General features: G+C 31.8%; 1 protein-coding gene across 6 annotated transcripts in view; it reads left to right on the forward strand.

Annotated features, from left to right (window-relative positions):
* The first annotated feature begins 4,287 nt into the window (after positions 1-4,287).
* Positions 4,288-17,073, forward strand: part of AP-1sigma (AP-1 complex subunit sigma-2) — a 111,696-nt gene continuing 98,910 nt past the window's right edge. For all 6 annotated transcript variants that reach the window (XR_012757017.1, XM_075370739.1, XM_075370722.1 and 3 more), the window contains exon 1: positions 4,288-4,429. Coding sequence is in view for 5 of the 6 variants with exons in the window: in XM_075370739.1 (XP_075226854.1) it covers positions 4,427-4,429 (3 nt within the window). In the remaining variant the exon portion in view is untranslated. The remainder of the gene's footprint in view (positions 4,430-17,073) is intronic.

Raw genomic sequence — 17,073 nt, forward strand, 5'->3', positions numbered from 1 at the left:
CGGGTTTTATGAACTCGGATTTATTATTATTTTTTAAAATTAATCTGAAAGGCCAAGGAATCGTTTACAACCACTAAATTTAGCTCGGTCGAATAGGGCTAACTTTGGGAACGGCTGACAGTTTCCATTCAATAATTATAAAATGGAAAATAAATACAGTACTCGGAACTTTTTTTTTTACAAAAACATACTTATCAAATTTTTAATTTATATTTCAATCCGATCGGCGAGAAATGATCTATTTTATTAAATTACTAACATAAAGTTCCAGTACTTTGCTTAAATCAATGGTTTGGGCGGGTGTCAATCAGCATGGCAAGTATAATACGATAAAGAATATTTCACGTCTATCCAGTTCAAAGAGAAAAAAAATAACGCGCTAAGATCGCTATAATATATAATTTCGTCGAAGGGGTCTATAGAAGTTTTAGCGCGTTAATTTCCTTTCTCCTTTTCTAGACGGATACAAGGAGAGAGAGTTCAATCGGCTGAAGCAAATCAGAGAGCGACACATAAGCGATAGTGGCATATGAAATCTAAAGGTTTACTAAAATCGGTTATGTAATCAAGTTATTGCCAAAGATATACACAATCCGATCTTAAATTACGCTCGTTGCAGGAAGAATACTAATAAACGAAAACTACAGATGTAGTTTAACAAATGTACATCCTGACCTCTGTAGGGGAAGATACCCGTCATGTGATAAACCCACGTACAAATTAATATCACGTATAATACGAAAAATATAAGATACTAAATAAGATTGATAAAGATGTTTCGGAAATACAACCGATTAAATGAAATAAAAAAAAAAGAATAAATAAATTCATAAAATACAGTTTAGGATATAAAAACTATTACGCGGAATAAGACGTAACTCTGAACTAATTAACCTAATCTTATTTGTTAAAAAATCGATTACAAACGTTAAATTTCATTTTATAAATATAAATACCGACTACATAAAATTATTCGGTCTTACAAATCAGATAAATTAAAATAATACGCAATAATAAAGCAATAAAATACCATTCATTTAATTTAACAACTATTCCTGAATACACACAACAGTAAAAATGCTGCGTAATCTGAAAGCACGATTTCATAAATATATTCAGTCTAAATTTGAAAACAATAAGCTAATAACAGTGAAAGTTCACTACGAATATAAATAAATACAAAAAAAAAAAAAAAACATTTTGTTTGATAGTTTAATTTTTTTCTCATTTGGGTATTTTATTTCAATCGAATCTGATAAATTCTTAAATTAAATTTTTTAGTTTACTGTTTAGCGAGAAAAAAAAATTAATACCTAATAACAGGTGCACGATTAATAATTTAATCTGGTTACACGTATTGTAAAAAAGCATAAGTTATACAGCAATTTCAACAATGACAAAAAACTCTTTATCCAGCAATCCGAGAGACGTAACGAATTCAATTACAAATTCGGTAAAGGTAACCGACACGGTTGCTTTTTATTTAATACTGCCTGTTCTCCACTTAAATCAGATTTCGATTTCATTCGTAAACTAAAAAACGGAAAAACTAAAATAAACTACAAAAAGGTACATAAATCAGATTTATAATAGTGTTCCATCCATTTTGAAATTAAGTTAAACAAAACAGTGAACACACGCATCAAAGCCTATTCCAAACTAATCAGCTAAGACCAATACTGTAAATTTTAGTACGAATGTACTCATAAATTGCAATCCAACGTTCTGAAATAATTATATGATAGGAACTGCAGATTCTTTTTCAGTTACAAATAAAATATCCACCAAAGAGTAATACTGTCTAGTACGCTAATAAGATCACTTAACAGGAACAAAATAATAAAAGGCACGTACCAATATTACAGTAAGATTGTGTATTATAATAAAGCCTTTCTTTCTAATGCTTTTTACGATGAGAATAATTCTTAAAAATAAATCTACGGTCCATGATCTGATCTTTAATTTATGTATTCTGCGTAAGATCTGAAAAAATATATATTAAAGAGAGGAAAAAGAAAAAATTCATGTTTGTTACTATGAAGCGTTGTTTTAAAAAAAAATTATATATAAAAGAAAAATCTCAAGAACTACGGTACATTATATGCTGTACTTGCACAAAAACTTTCTCTTACAAGTAAAGATCCATATTGAAGATGTTTTTATTTTAATTGCAAAAAAAAATTCGATGAGATTAATTGTATTAATATTCGATTAAAAAAAAAAAAAAACGGTAAAAGTTAAAGTATTACCACACATAAAAATTTCACTATACAATTTGTTTATAATTCAATAACCGTTTATTTAAATATAAATCTTAAATGAAAATAACTTTTCGTATCATTTTTTTTTTTTTGTTTTTTGATAATATGTATCTGAAAAGATAACCATAGAATTATTGTTAACATTAAAAATTTTTAAAGTTCAGTAAATTACATAAAGTTCAATAAAATTCATTGTAACCAAAAACTTTTCCATCGATTAAAGATTTCAGTCAGCATCGTTTGTAATTTCCGATAAAATTAAAAACAACGGAAATCTATTATAAGAAGCTGAAAACTACTAATTTTTTTCCAATAATTAAATTACGCTATTGAAGCTTTCACAACTATGTACAGAGTAAAATAATATAAAACTACATCTTATCAGTTCACGCGTGACAGCATACATAGACACACAGGGTAAGTAAATATGAATTACAAATACATTAAAATACAAATAAATATTTAATAGATTAATAATAGTATTATGTAAAAGTAATGTAGCTATTTGAGATGTACTATTATTAAGAGATAATGATCTAAATTGTATAAGTCGCCGATTGATAAGTCAATAAAATAACAAACATCTAAGTTGAATACATTAAATACCACAGAAACTAACATAAATAAGAATTTTAATCACGGTTCGTTAACATTATTACTAAATTGGCAAATATCAGAGCTACTGCTTTAAAGTAAATATGTCATATTTGTTGTATTTTTTCAGAAGATACTTGACAATAACTTTAAGAATACATGCATCGTTTACATAAACGAAGTTACGTTTAAGTAGCACACGGCTGTAATTAAACAACAATTTTTTTAATAAAAAGGGCAACATTTAAAAATAAAAACTATACAAAGGATTTTTTTAACAGATATGAAATTCTGCGTCCACAACAAACACAATTTAATCTCTATTAATACTGATAGGCTTGATAACATTATGATGCTGTTTAAACACTCACAAATTGTACACCATGTGTTCCACTGGTATTTTACAAATATAAAATTAAAATGCGATTCCTGCATTAAAAATAATTCATTAATTTTCTATCAATTTAAAAGTCCAATCTTCCAGTCTAGATATACTATTAAACACGAATAACCTTTATTCCATAAATATTACAAAGCACTGAACCAACGTTGAAAAATGTTGCGACTTCTAAATAAATCAAAACAAAGGTTCTCCAAATATTTGTTGTTTGTTAACTTAATACAGTAATCATTCAGCAGACCTAATTTTAAATGTCATCTATTAAGGAAACATGTGATAGGTTACTTACAGTAGCAGAATTTGCATGCAGTCAACAGTTTTCAATGAATCAAACGATTATTCAACAGATTCTACGTTATCTTTTTGTCCTTAACAACATATTGGAGAGCTAACAACTTATAAACGAATTTATGACACGCACTTAACGTAAATAGTGTAAAATTTGAAAGAGAGCACAACGTTTTTTTACAGCAAAAGCCAACTTACCGAGTTGTCCCACCTTAACTAACAAGCGACCAAACCAAGAACACTGATATTTCCCGATATCAGGGTAGCCAACCTCGGAAATAATATCCTACGATGGCCTAAACACTACCCTATGTTCAAAATCATTACTTAACATTTCACGAATTTTAATTCAAAACTCTAAAAACGGTCTGTAATGGCAAAGTTATATTGATAGTTGTTAACATTATTATTAAAAAAAATTATCTAACTTTAAGTGGAATAATTTGGTGATGATTTATGCTAGGATCAAGGTCGATCATTAGGATGACGAAATTTATAAACAACCTTTAAGTTTTATATTTTCATTGAAAAGAGCAAAAAAGCAAGAATGTTAAAAAAAACAATCTATTCTAAATTACATAATGCAATTGAAACCTTAGGTTACATTCTACAAGCGTGTAATGTAGTCTAGGAAGATCTTATTGCAGATGCTAAAACCTTCAACCTCTTGTATTTTTATTTCACGATATAATGAAAATATTAGTGAGATTGATATATTAGCAATTTCTAGCTGCTTTGGTTTAATGATTTGTCTTTTCAGTATCCTCTTTGCTTGAGGGTTATTGGTGACGAAGCTGGTTAGAAAGTAAAGTGTTGTGAGTTGAGTTTGTAATGTTTTAGTGGGGAAGACTTTGAACTACTGTTTTGTTAAAAGTTCCTAAAAATGGTATGTAGTAATTTTTTAACTTTAATTAGAATCATTTTATTATTTTGAATTTTGCTTTATTTATTTGGCTAACCAACCACCTGTTCTCTGCTAACTAGTTATTGATTCACTTTATTCATCTCTACTGTTATGTTCTTTTTTTGTATTTAGATAATTACATTTTTGATTGATTTCTGCATACACTTAGTACAAGTCGTGTATTTTTAAATTCTAACCTTTGTGTAGTTTTACTTAGTATTTTTACAGTTGAAACTTGAATTAATGTATACCTTAAATTTTCATGTAGTTAATGAATCAATAATACTTATTGATATTCTGCTTATTGGCCAATTAAGTTTTCACGAAAATAATATTCGGACTCGTTTAGTATTCCTGAAATACCTAACCTAACTGTAATGATTAACATTTCTTGAGGTTATGAGCTGCTGAAAGGTGGACCTAAATCTGCATCATATTCTTTTTGTTACTTTAAACTATATAGGGATATGTAATATTCATAAACTTATTAAGTGACAGAACCAATGTTTGGAAATCATGTTGGTAACATCATAGCCCCAAATATAAAGATTTTCTCACAACTTGAAAATTGCTTACTTGTAACGCATAAAAGCAATACACCCATTATGACAATATGAGTTACAAACAAACCAAATTTGTCAAAAAAAAAGTTGAAATGTTTTTAAATATCAACTACAGTATATGGGTGATAGTTGTAAAAGCATTACCTGTCCATGCTACCATTTACTTTACATTTGGATTGCTGAATATCATTGTACTTTAATTTGGCAATGGGTAAATTGAGTTTAGAGGAATAGTTTGAAGAGCACGGATTGTGTAGGATGTTGATGTAGGATGTACTTTTTTGATGTAGGATGTTGTTTTTGTAGTTTGTATTTTCAGTTGTTCAGGTATACCTAGTTTACGCATGTGCTTTAGATTGTAAGATTTTCTTGTTGTTTATGACTCGTTTTTGGTCTGGTAGATTTTGAAAGTGGATTTATTATTCAAATTAATTGCTTTTGTATTGTTTATATCATACTGTATAGAACTTTATGTTTGAATAATGAAAATTTTATATGCCAGGTAAAGCAGTTTTGTTTATATGACTTTTTATGTAGTGTTTGTTTTGCTTTATTAATGATTCTATGTGCAATATGTATGTAGCCTTCCTCTTTTACCTCTTTTGTAAGATGTTTTTTTAATGTTAATGTTGTTGTGTGTTATTGACTTCTGAAATTTGTGTGGGAGTTTGTTTGTCAGTGTTCATTATAAACATTTGGTTCTGCTAAGTATTATCTTGTTCATCTTGATTGTCTTTTTGTTGAAAGTGGATTGTTTTGTAGTCTTTTGTGTGATTTGGGTTGTTAGGGGTGATTAAAAATCATTAAATATGTTTGTCGGCAGTGGTAGATTTTCTGTATATTTTGAATATATGTCTTTTATGTTTTCTGATAGAGAAGCCATGAAATTTATACTTCTTTTCTTTTTCCTGTTCAGTTTTGAAGATTTTTTTATATTAAATATGTTTGGATATTAAAGAATTCCAACTCCTTTATACACTATGTGGTGTTTCAGTTGTATTGAAGGATTACTTCATGTATACATCTATGATATCACTTGCAAGAATTAAAAGAATAGAATAAAAAAAGTTCTTTGAGTGAGTAATGTCTTGTGCAGACATAATTTGAGTGTTTTATCTACTTTAGTAGCAGTTTTTTTGCTGTGTTGGGTTGAATGTTGGACTTCATCAAAAGCAGAAGAAAATTGAGGCCTTCAAATTAGGGTTATTGGTGATTGCGTATAGAATAGTTGAAGAAATTAGGTTCGCAGTTAGGATGCCCTTAAAAGATTGGATAATAGCATAATGCTAGTTAGAGGGAAAAGCTAGATTACTTTGTGCAAGGTGTGAAATCCAGAGAAGTATCAATTTATTTGTCTCATGTTTATGGGAAATAAAGGTCCAGATCAAAGGAAAATCTCATTCTTGAAGAATTTATGGTAGAGGTTTTCCTAATCAACCTGTTGCATATTTTTATCAGCTGTAGCCCAATTTGTAATTGCTCAATTGCTTATCAGTTTTCAATAGTGGACATGTTGCATGAAGAAAGAATAAGAAGGATTTATCATTATTTCCTGTATTCCCTAGAAAATAAATTATTTATTTGTATGTAAATGTTAGGCCTTACTATCGTAACTCTCATATTCTAAATGTATAGTAAAAAATTTCCCAACTGTTTCTTAAGGTACATTTGTTTCTTTAAATAAAAATACATTTTGTTATATTTTGAAACAACATATTTTATGAATTTGTAAAGAATGTGTTGTATTTGTTGGCTGAAAATGTTGACAATATAATTTGAAAAAATATTTTTTGATAGGATTTCCATAACAGTGAGGTTTTTTATCAGTTTTATGTTTTAAAGTTTGATTTGATTTATAAAGATTTTTCATTTATTGGTTTTAATTTTTGTCGTTTCTAATACTTAAGCAACGTTATTGTCTTTCTTTTTTACTGAGCAACCTATCATTGCCACAAAAATACCAGCTGCAACTTTAATAATTTTTTCTTTTTTTAACCTCTTAGTACAGTTGGCCGACCTTGTGGTATCTTCATTTAGATTTTATCAAGTTGATATCTTTAGTTTAGAGTGAAGTTACTTTTTCTAAAACATACATTCATTCATAAGCCATCATTACAGTTATACTGTAGTCATTTTTAACTAAAAAGCTTTGAGATAATTGTAAAAATTTAAAAAAATTATTATCATTTTTAAAAAATAAAGAATACATCATAGTTTATATTTGTTTATTCAACCATGTATTAATCCATTAGCCCTGATCTCATGAGCAGTCAAAATATTTTATAAAAAATAAGTTTTCCTAAAGTAGGATTTCTTAAAGGAAAGTTTCCTTTAAAATTTAAACGAAAATTTATAAAACTCTTACATAAAGTTAGCCTAAATTGACAGCGTAGAAGTAATAAATATAGCATAGAATGGTTAAATAAAACACAATATTTATTTATTCATCAATATTTATTTTGTCGCCTTCAAACTGTAGGCCCCATTTGATCCAACACATATAGGCAATGTTTTTTGCAGTCATCGAAACACTTTTTATAGGCGCTTACTGGTGTGGCCTTCTGCTCCTTCCAAGAATTTGGCTTTATGGCCTTCAATCGAGTCAAAACGGGATAACCCGGAGCGGAATTTTAGCTTCGGGAACAGAAAGATGTCTCACCAGATTTGCCAAATCTAGTAAATATGGTGTCTGATGGTGCTTGATCAATTGCGTGTTATTGGCCATAAATTCTGTCACAATTGTCGCTCTATGCGCTGAGGCATTATTATCGTGTAAAATCCACGTATTTTTGTTGGACAAATTTGCCCATTTGTGACAGATTTTCTCACTTATTAATACTTATACATTTTTTTTTTTTTTGTCTTCAGTCATTTGACTGGTTTGATGCAGCTCTCCAAGATTCCCTATCTAGTGTCAGTCGTTTCATTTCGGTATACTCCCTCATCCTACATCCCTAACAATTTGTTTTACATATTACAAACATTGCCTTCCTGCACAATTTTTTCCTTCTACCTGTCCTTCCATTATTAAAGCGACTATTCCAGGATGCCTTATTATGTGGCCTATAAGTCTGTCTCTTCTTTTAACTATATTTTTCCAAATGCTTCTTTCTTCATCTATTTGTCGCAATACCTCTTCATTTGTTACTTTATCCACCCATCTGATTTTTAACATTCTCCTATAGCACCATATTTTTTAATAGCTTCTAATCTTTTCTTCTCAGGTACTCCAATCGTCCAAGTTTCACTAACATGTAAAGCTACACTCCAAACATATACTTTCAAAAATATTTTCCTGATGTTTAAATTAATTTTTGATGTAAAAAAATTATATTTCTGACTGGCTCATTTCGCCTGTGCTATTCATATTCAGCATTTTATATCGCTCCTGCTTAGTCTGTCTTTAATTCTTGATTCCAAATAACAGAATTCTTCTACCTCCATAATCCTTTTCTCTTCCTATTTTTACATTCAGTTGTCCATCTTCATTATTTCTATATTTCTACTACATTTCATTACTTTCGTTTTGTTCTTGTGTAGGTCTTCATCCATGCTGTTCATTGTTCCTTCTAAATCCTTTTTACTCTCAGCTAGAATTACTATATCATCAGCAAATCGTAGCATCTTTATCTTTTCACCTTGTACTGTTACTCCAGATCAAAATTGTTCGTTAACTTCATTAACTGGTAGTTCTATGTAAAGATTAAGAAGGGAACATCCCTGTCGGACTCCCTTTCTTATTATGGCTTCTTTCTTATGATTTTCAATTATTACTGTTGCTGTTTGGTGCCTGTACGTGTTAGCAATTGTTCTTTATCTCTGTATTTGAACCCTAACTTTTTTAAAATGCTGAACATTTTATTCCAGTCTACGTTATCGAATGCCTTCTCTAGGTCTATAAATGTCAAGTATGTTGGTTTGTTTTCCTTTAATCTTCCTTCTATTATTAATCTGAGGCCTAAAATTGCTTCCCTTGTCCCTATACTTTTCCTGAAACGAAATTGGTCTTCTCCTAACACTTCTACCACTCTCCTCTCAATTCTTCTGTATAGAATTCTAGTTAAGATTTTTGATGCATGACTAGTTAAACTAATTGTTCTGTATTCTTCACATTTATCAGCCCCTGCTTTCTTTGGTATCATGACTATAACACTTTTTTTGAAGTCTGACGGAAATTCCCCTTTTTCATAAATATTACACACCAGTTTGTATAATCTATCAATCGCTTCGTCACCTGCACTGCGCAGTAATTCTACAGCTATTCCGTCTATTCCAGGAGCCTTTCTGCCATTTAAATCTTTTTTTAAATCTTTTCTGCCATTTTAAATCTTTGCCTCTCTTAAATTCAGATCTGAGTATTGTTTCTCCCATTTCATCCTCCTCAACTTCCTCTTCTTCCTCTATAACACCATTTTCTAATTCATTTCCTCCGTATAACTCTTCAATATATTCCACCCATCTATCGACTTTACCTTTCGTATTATATATTGGTGTACCATCTTTGTTTAACACATTATTAGATTTTAATTTATGTACCCCAAAATTTTCCTTAACTTTCCTGTATGCTCTGTCTATTTTACCAATGTTCATTTCTCTTTCCACTTCTGAACACATTTCTTTAATCCACTCTTCTTTCGCCAGTTTGCACTTCCTGTTTATAGCATTTCTTAATTGCCGATAGTTCTTTTTACTTTCTTCATCACTAGCATTCTTATATTTTCTACGTTCATCCATCAGCTGCAATATATCGTCTGAAACCCAAGGTTTTCTTCTAGTTCTCTTTATTCCACCTAAGTTTGCTTCTGCTGATTTAAGAATTTCCTTTTTAACATTCTCCCATTCTTCTTCTACGTTTTCTACCTTATCTTTTTTACTGACCTCTTGCGATGTCCTCCTCAAAAATCTTCTTTACCTCCTCTTCCTCAAGCTTCTCTAAATTCCACCGATTCATCTGACACCTTTTCTTCAGGTTTTTAAACCCCAATCTACATTTTATTATCACCAAATTATGGTCGCTATCAATGTCTGCTCCAGGGTAAGTTTTGCAGTCAACGAGTTGATTTCTATATCTTTGCTTAACCATGATATAATCTATCTGATACCTTGCAGTATCGCCTGGCTTTTTCCAAGTGTATATTCTTCTAAAATCACCTGACCAAAAGTCGCCTTCCTCTTCCCACCGAATCTCACTAATTCCTACTATATCCACATTCACCCTATCCATTTCCCTTTTTAAATTTTCTAGCCTACCAACCTTTTTTAAGCTTCTAACATTCCACGCTCCGACTCGTAGAATGTTATTTTTTAATTTTCTGGTGACCCCTTCCTTAGTAGTCCCCACCCGGAGATCCGAACGGGGGACTATTTTACCTCCGGAATATTTTACCAAGGAAGGCGCCTCCATTATTGTTATGTGAAAATGCAGAGCCACATTTTCTTGGGAAAAAAAAGCAGCTGTAGTTTTCCATTGCTTTCAGCTGCGCAGTACTCAGAGGACTGAGTGATGTTGATACGGCCGTTTAAGTCGTCCTGACTCACGCCCCTAACAACTACTGAAAGAGCTGCTGCCCTCTTTCAGGAATCATTCCTTAGTCTGGCTCTCAACAGATACCTCTCCGATATGGTTGCACCTTCGGTCCAGCTACTCTGTATCCCTGAGCACTCAAGCCCCCTCACCAACGGCAAGGTCTCATGATTCATAGAGGAGGGTGATTTAGCCTGACTTTTGGTCAGGTGATTTTAGAGTAATTAACTCAGCGTCAAATAATGGGCAGGCAGGAGTAGGTTTCGTGATGAACAAGAAGATAGGGAGGAGAGTGGAGTATTTCAAAACGCATAGCGATAGAATCATTGTAATAAGGATAAAATCAAAACCCAAACCGACAACGATTGTTAACGTTTATATGCCTACAAGCGCCCATGATGATGATGAGGTAGAGTGTGTATACGAAGAGATTGATGAAGCAATTAAACACGTAAAAGGAGATGAAAATTTAATAATAGTTGGAGATTGGAATGCAAGCATTGGAAAAGGCAAGGAAGGAAATATAGTGGGTGAATACGGGCTGGGCAAAAGGAATGAAAGAGGTGACCGACTTATAGAGTTTTGCACGAAGTATAATTTAGTAATTGCCAACACCCAATTTAAAAATCATAATAGAAGAATATACACTTGGAAAAAGCCAGGCGATACTGGAAGGTATCAGATAGATTATATCATGGTTAAGCAAAGATTTAGAAATCAACTCGTTGACTGCAAAACTTACCCTGGAGCAGACATTGATAGCGACCATAATTTGGTGATAATGAAATGTAGATTGGGGTTTAAAAACCTGAAGAAAAGGTGTCAGATGAATCGGTGGAATTTAGAGAAGCTTGAGGAAGAGGAGGTAAAGAAGATTTTTGAGGAGGACATCGCAAGAGGTCTGAGTAAAAAAGATAAGGTAGAAAATGTAGAAGAAGAATGGGAGAATGTTAAAAAGGAAATTCTTAAATCAGCAGAAGCAAACTTAGGCGGAATAAAGAGAACTGGTAGAAAACCTTGGGTTTCAGACGATATATTGCAGCTGATGGATGAACGTAGAAAATATAAGAATGCTAGTGATGAAGAAAGTAAAAGGAACTATCGGCAATTAAGAAATGCTATAAACAGGAAGTGCAAACTGGTGAAAGAAGAGTGGATTAAAGAAAAGTGTTCAGAAGTGGAAAGAGAAATGAACATTGGTAAAATAGACGGAGCATACAGGAAAGTTAAGGAAAATTTTGGAGTACATAAACTAAAATGTAATAATGTGTTAAACAAAGATGGTACACCAATATATAATACGAAAGGTAAAGTCGATAGATGGGTGGAATATATTGAAGAGTTATACGGAGGAAATGAATTAGAAAATGGTGTTATAGAGGAAGAAGAGGAAGTTGAGGAGGATGAAATGGGAGAAACAATACTGAGATCTGAATTTAAGAGAGCATTAAAAGATTTAAATGGCAGAAAGGCTCCTGGAATAGACGGAATACCTGTAGAATTACTGCGCAGTGCCGGTGAGGAAGCGATTGATAGATTATACAAACTGGTGTGTAATATTTATGAAAATGGGGAATTTCCATCAGACTTCAAAAAAAGTGTTATAGTTATGATACCAAAGAAAGCAGGGGCAGATAAATGTGAAGAATACAGAACAATTAGTTTAACTAGTCATGCATCAAAAATCTTAACTAGAATTTTATACAGAAGAATTGAGAGGAGAGTGGAAGAAGTGTTAGGAGAAGACCAATTTGGTTTCAGGAAAAGTATAGGGACAAGGGAAGCAATTTTAGGCCTCAGATTAATAGTAGAAGGAAGATTAAAGAAAAACAAACCAACATACTTGGCGTTTATAGACCTAGAAAAGGCTTTCGATAACGTAGACTGGAATAAAATGTTCAGCATTTTAAAAAAAATTAGGGTTCAAATACAGAGATAGAAGAACAATTGCTAACATGTACAGGAACCAAACAGCAACAATAACAATTGAAGAACATAAGAAAGAAGCCCTAATAAGAAAGGGAGTCCGACAAGGATGTTCCCTATCTCCGTTACTTTTTAATCTTTACATGGAACTAGCAGTTAATGATGTTAAAGAACAATTTAGATTCGGAGTAACAGTACAAGGTGAAAAGATAAAGATGCTACGATTTGCTGATGATATAGTAATTCTAGCCGAGAGTAAAAAGGATTTAGAAGAAACAATGAACGGCATAGATGAAGTCCTACGCAAAAACTATCGCATGAAAATAAACAAGAACAAAACAAAAGTAATGAAATGTAGTAGAAATAACAAAGATGGACCACTGAATGTGAAAATAGGAGGAGAAAAGATTATGGAGGTAGAAGAACTTTGTTATTTGGGAAGTAAAATTACTAAAGATGGACGAAGCAGGAGCGATATAAAATGCCGAATAGCACAAGCTAAACGAGCCTTCAGTAAGAAATATAATTTGTTTACATCAAAAATGAGTTTAAATGTCAGGAAAAGATTTTTGAAAGTGTATGTTTGGAGTGTCGCTTTATATGGAAGTGAAACTTGGACAATCGGAGTATCTGAGAAGAAAAGATTAGAAGCTTTTGAAATGTGGTGCTACAGGAGAATGTTAAAAATCAGATGGGTGGATAAAGTGACAAATGAAGAGGTATTGCGGCAAATAGATGAAGAAAGAAGCATTAGGAAAAATATAGTTAAAAGAAGAAACAGACTTATAGGCCACATACTAAGGCATCCTGGAATAGTCGCTTTAATATTGGAAGGACAGGTAGAAGGGAAAAATTGTGTAGGCAGGCCACGTTATGAGTATGTAAAACAAATTGTTGGAGATGTAGGATGTAGAGGGTATACTGAAATGAAACGACTAGCACTAGATAGGGAATCTTGGAGAGCTGCATCAAACCAGTCAAATGACTGAAGACAAAAAAAAAAAAAAAACTATTCTTCTATTCTGATTTTTAAATTGGGTGTTGGCAATTACTAAATTATACTTCGTGCAAAACTATAAGTCGGTCCCCTCTTTCATTCCTTTTGCCTAGCCCGTATTCACCCACTATATTTCCTTCCTTGCCTTTTCCAATGCTTGCATTCCAATCTCCAACTATTATTAAATTTTCATCTCCTTTTACGTGTTTAAGTGCTTCATCAATCTCTTTGTATACACACTCTACCTCATCATCATCATGGGCGCTTGTAGACATATAGACGTTAACAATCGTCGGTTTAGGTTTTGATTTTATCCTTATTACAATGATTCTATCGCTATGCGTTTTGAAATACTCTACTCTCTTCCCTATCTTCTTGTTCATTATGAAACCTACTCCTGCCTGCCCATTATTTGAAGCTGAGTTAATTAATCTAAAATCACCTGACCAAAAGTCGCCTTCCTCTTCCCACCGAACCTCACTATTCCTACTACATTTACATTTATCCTATCCATTTCCCTTTTTAAATTTTCTAGCCTACCTACCTTTTTTAAACTTCTAACATTCCACCCTCCGACTCGTAGAATGTTATTTTTTAATTTTCTGGTGACCCCTTCCTTAGTAGTCCCCACCCGGAGATCCGAACGGGGGACTAGTTTACCTCCGGAATATTTTACCAAGGAAGGCGCCTCCATCATTGTTATATGAAAATGCAGAGAGCCACATTTTCTTGGAAAAAAAGCAGCTGTAGTAAATTATTATTATCACTTATTAATAAAAAAATATTATTTGGTCGCTTCAATACGACCAAATAATATTTTTTATTGACCGTCTATCCCTCTTGAATAAATTCGTGATGCACTAAACCACGAATGTCGAAGAAAACAATGAGCATCATCGTGATTTGAGCGACTTTGATCTGGTTTTTTCGGTTTCGGCTCGTTTTTTGTCCTCCATTCTAATGACTGTTGACTTGTTTGCATTGGCGCGATCCCACGCATTTTGGGCCAAAATATACACCAAAATCGAACGAAGAGACTCGAGAGAGATGTTAAAGTTACGAACTGTCTCTCTTAAGCTGTAATGGCGATTATCGAGTACATTTCCTTCACTTTTTCGATATTTTCATCAGTTGAAGAGGTCGAGAGTCGTCCAGAACGAGTCATGTCTTCGACGATCACTCGACCCTGCTTGAACGCTTTGTACCACTCATAAGCACGTGATTCTGATAAAAATAATTCTCCACAAGCCTTTTCTAACATTGTTAGCGAGTCGGTACACGAAATTCCGTTCACAACAAAAAATTTAAGGGAAACTCTTATTGTGATGCCCATTGAAGATGACTAATCCAACCAGTTGCCGTAAACAAACTGGTGGACAGATCGTGCTCGTTTTGGGCTTAGTAATTAAGTACAGTGCTACCATCTTACAGAAAAAAAAGTGTAATCATTATCGCAGCGTCCTTTTAAAATACAAATTCCCGGTACTTTTTTGACAGAATATGTAATAAGAAAAACAATAATTTAGAAAACTGGTGAAAAGATTTTGTAAAAAGAAATTACAGATGTCTTCCAGTTGAAACAGTATTTAAAACTATGTTTATTTAAAAGAAAATTCATTCTTTAATTTTTGTTATTCTTTAAGAATATGTTTGAAGTCTAGGATTGAAATTTGAATTTTCATTGTATTAAAGTAAACCAACTGATTGCCTGAAAAATAAATAGCAATACTTTTCACACAATATTTTTGCTGGAGCTGATGTCTGTGTTGGTGATTGTTTTTCCTGTTAAGTAATTCATAATGTTAATTTGCAAACTTAATGCAATGGTAAACTTGATGTAAATCAAAGTTTGTTATTAACTGAAACGGTAATAACATTTTTTCTCAATCTCCTCTATGTTGTGCACACCTCAAATTGTTTTTATATTTTCTGTCTCCAATAATATGTACTATTTAAAGGTTTTACTGTAAGGTATGTTTATTTTTTATATATACACTATCAACACCATTTAGCAATTGTAATCCTACAATCCTAGTTTATGAAAAGAAAATTATTCAATTGAATAGATTACTGTTTCAGTTAGTTCTTAATATTCTCGGATTAAAAAAAAAATTTACCATCTTTATTGTGCTCAAGTTTGAGTAACATTTATCAAATAAAACTTTTTTTACAACTTTTATTTAAGTAAATAAAGTAACATGTAATTATGCCATGCAGCTTTCTTGTTTTTGGAGAATGTATAACTGATTCCACTTATCTAATTCTGATGATGCAATTTTATCTTCCCTAAAATAGTTGTACCAGTACTAATATTCTTTTTCTTGCTGTATTCATCCTGCTCATTAAAATTATTTATGTGTACAGTTACTCATTTCATGCAGCCTTCAATGTTTTCCAATTTTTATTTTATATTTCTTTCCTCATTTTCTGTTTTAATAAAATGTTATCACAAGTCAAGATATTTGATAATGCAAATTATGATTTGGTAATTCGAAATCAGCTGCTTTAATTTTAGGTTCAGGTAAGCCATTTGTATATTATTTATTATTATTATTACAGAAACTAGAATCATTCTTGTGATTTCAGTTACTTTAATATGAGAGTTAAAAAATTGTTTCCTGTCTCTAAAATCTAGGGTGTGTTCATTGTTCAGTTTAATAACATCAAGTCACTAAAGTATAATATTCTATTTATGAATTGTTTTTTTTTTCTTATAAAGAAACTAAAATATAATAAAGATGTAATCTAAAAAAGTGAAAAATATTAATTTTTTTTCAGTCATTTGACTGGTTTGATGCAGCTTTCCTATCAAAATTGTTCCAGTGCTAGTCATTTCATTTCGGTATACTCCCTACATCCTACATCCCTAGCAATTTGTTTTACATATTCCAAACGTTACCTGCCTGCACAATTTTTTCCTTCTATCTGTCCCTCCAATAATAAAGTAACTATTCCGGGATGCCTTAATGTGGCCTATAAGTCTGTCTCTTCTTTTAACTATATTTTTCCAAATGCTTCTTTCTTCATCTATTTGTCGCAATACCTCTTCATTTGTTACTTTATCCACCCATCTGATTTTTAACATTCTCCTATAGCACCATATTTTTTAATAGCTTCTAATCTTTTCTTCTCAGGTACTCCAATCGTCCAAGTTTCACTAACATATAAAGCTACACTCCAAACATATACTTTCAAAAATATTTTCCTGATGTTTAAATTAATTTTTGATGTAAAAAAATTATATTTCTGACTGAAGGCTCATTTCGCCTGTGCTATTCATATTCAGCATTTTATATCGCTCCTGCTTAGTCTGTCTTTAATTCTTGATTCCAAATAACAGAATTCTTCTACCTCCATAATCCTTTTCTCTTCCTATTTTTACATTCAGTTGTCCATCTTCATTATTTCTACTACATTTCATTACTTTCGTTTTGTTCTTGTGTAGGTCTTCATCCATGCTGTTCATTGTTCCTTCTAAATCCTTTTTACTCTCAGCTAGAATTACTATATCATCAGCAAATCGTAGCATCTTTATCTTTTCACCTTGTACTGTTACTCCAGATCAAAATTGTTCGTTAACTTCATTAACTGGTAGTTCTATGTAAAGATTAAGAAG

The sequence above is a fragment of the Lycorma delicatula genome, chromosome 1 (genome assembly GCF_047948215.1).
Source record: "Lycorma delicatula isolate Av1 chromosome 1, ASM4794821v1, whole genome shotgun sequence".
NCBI lineage: Eukaryota > Metazoa > Arthropoda > Insecta > Hemiptera > Fulgoridae > Lycorma > Lycorma delicatula.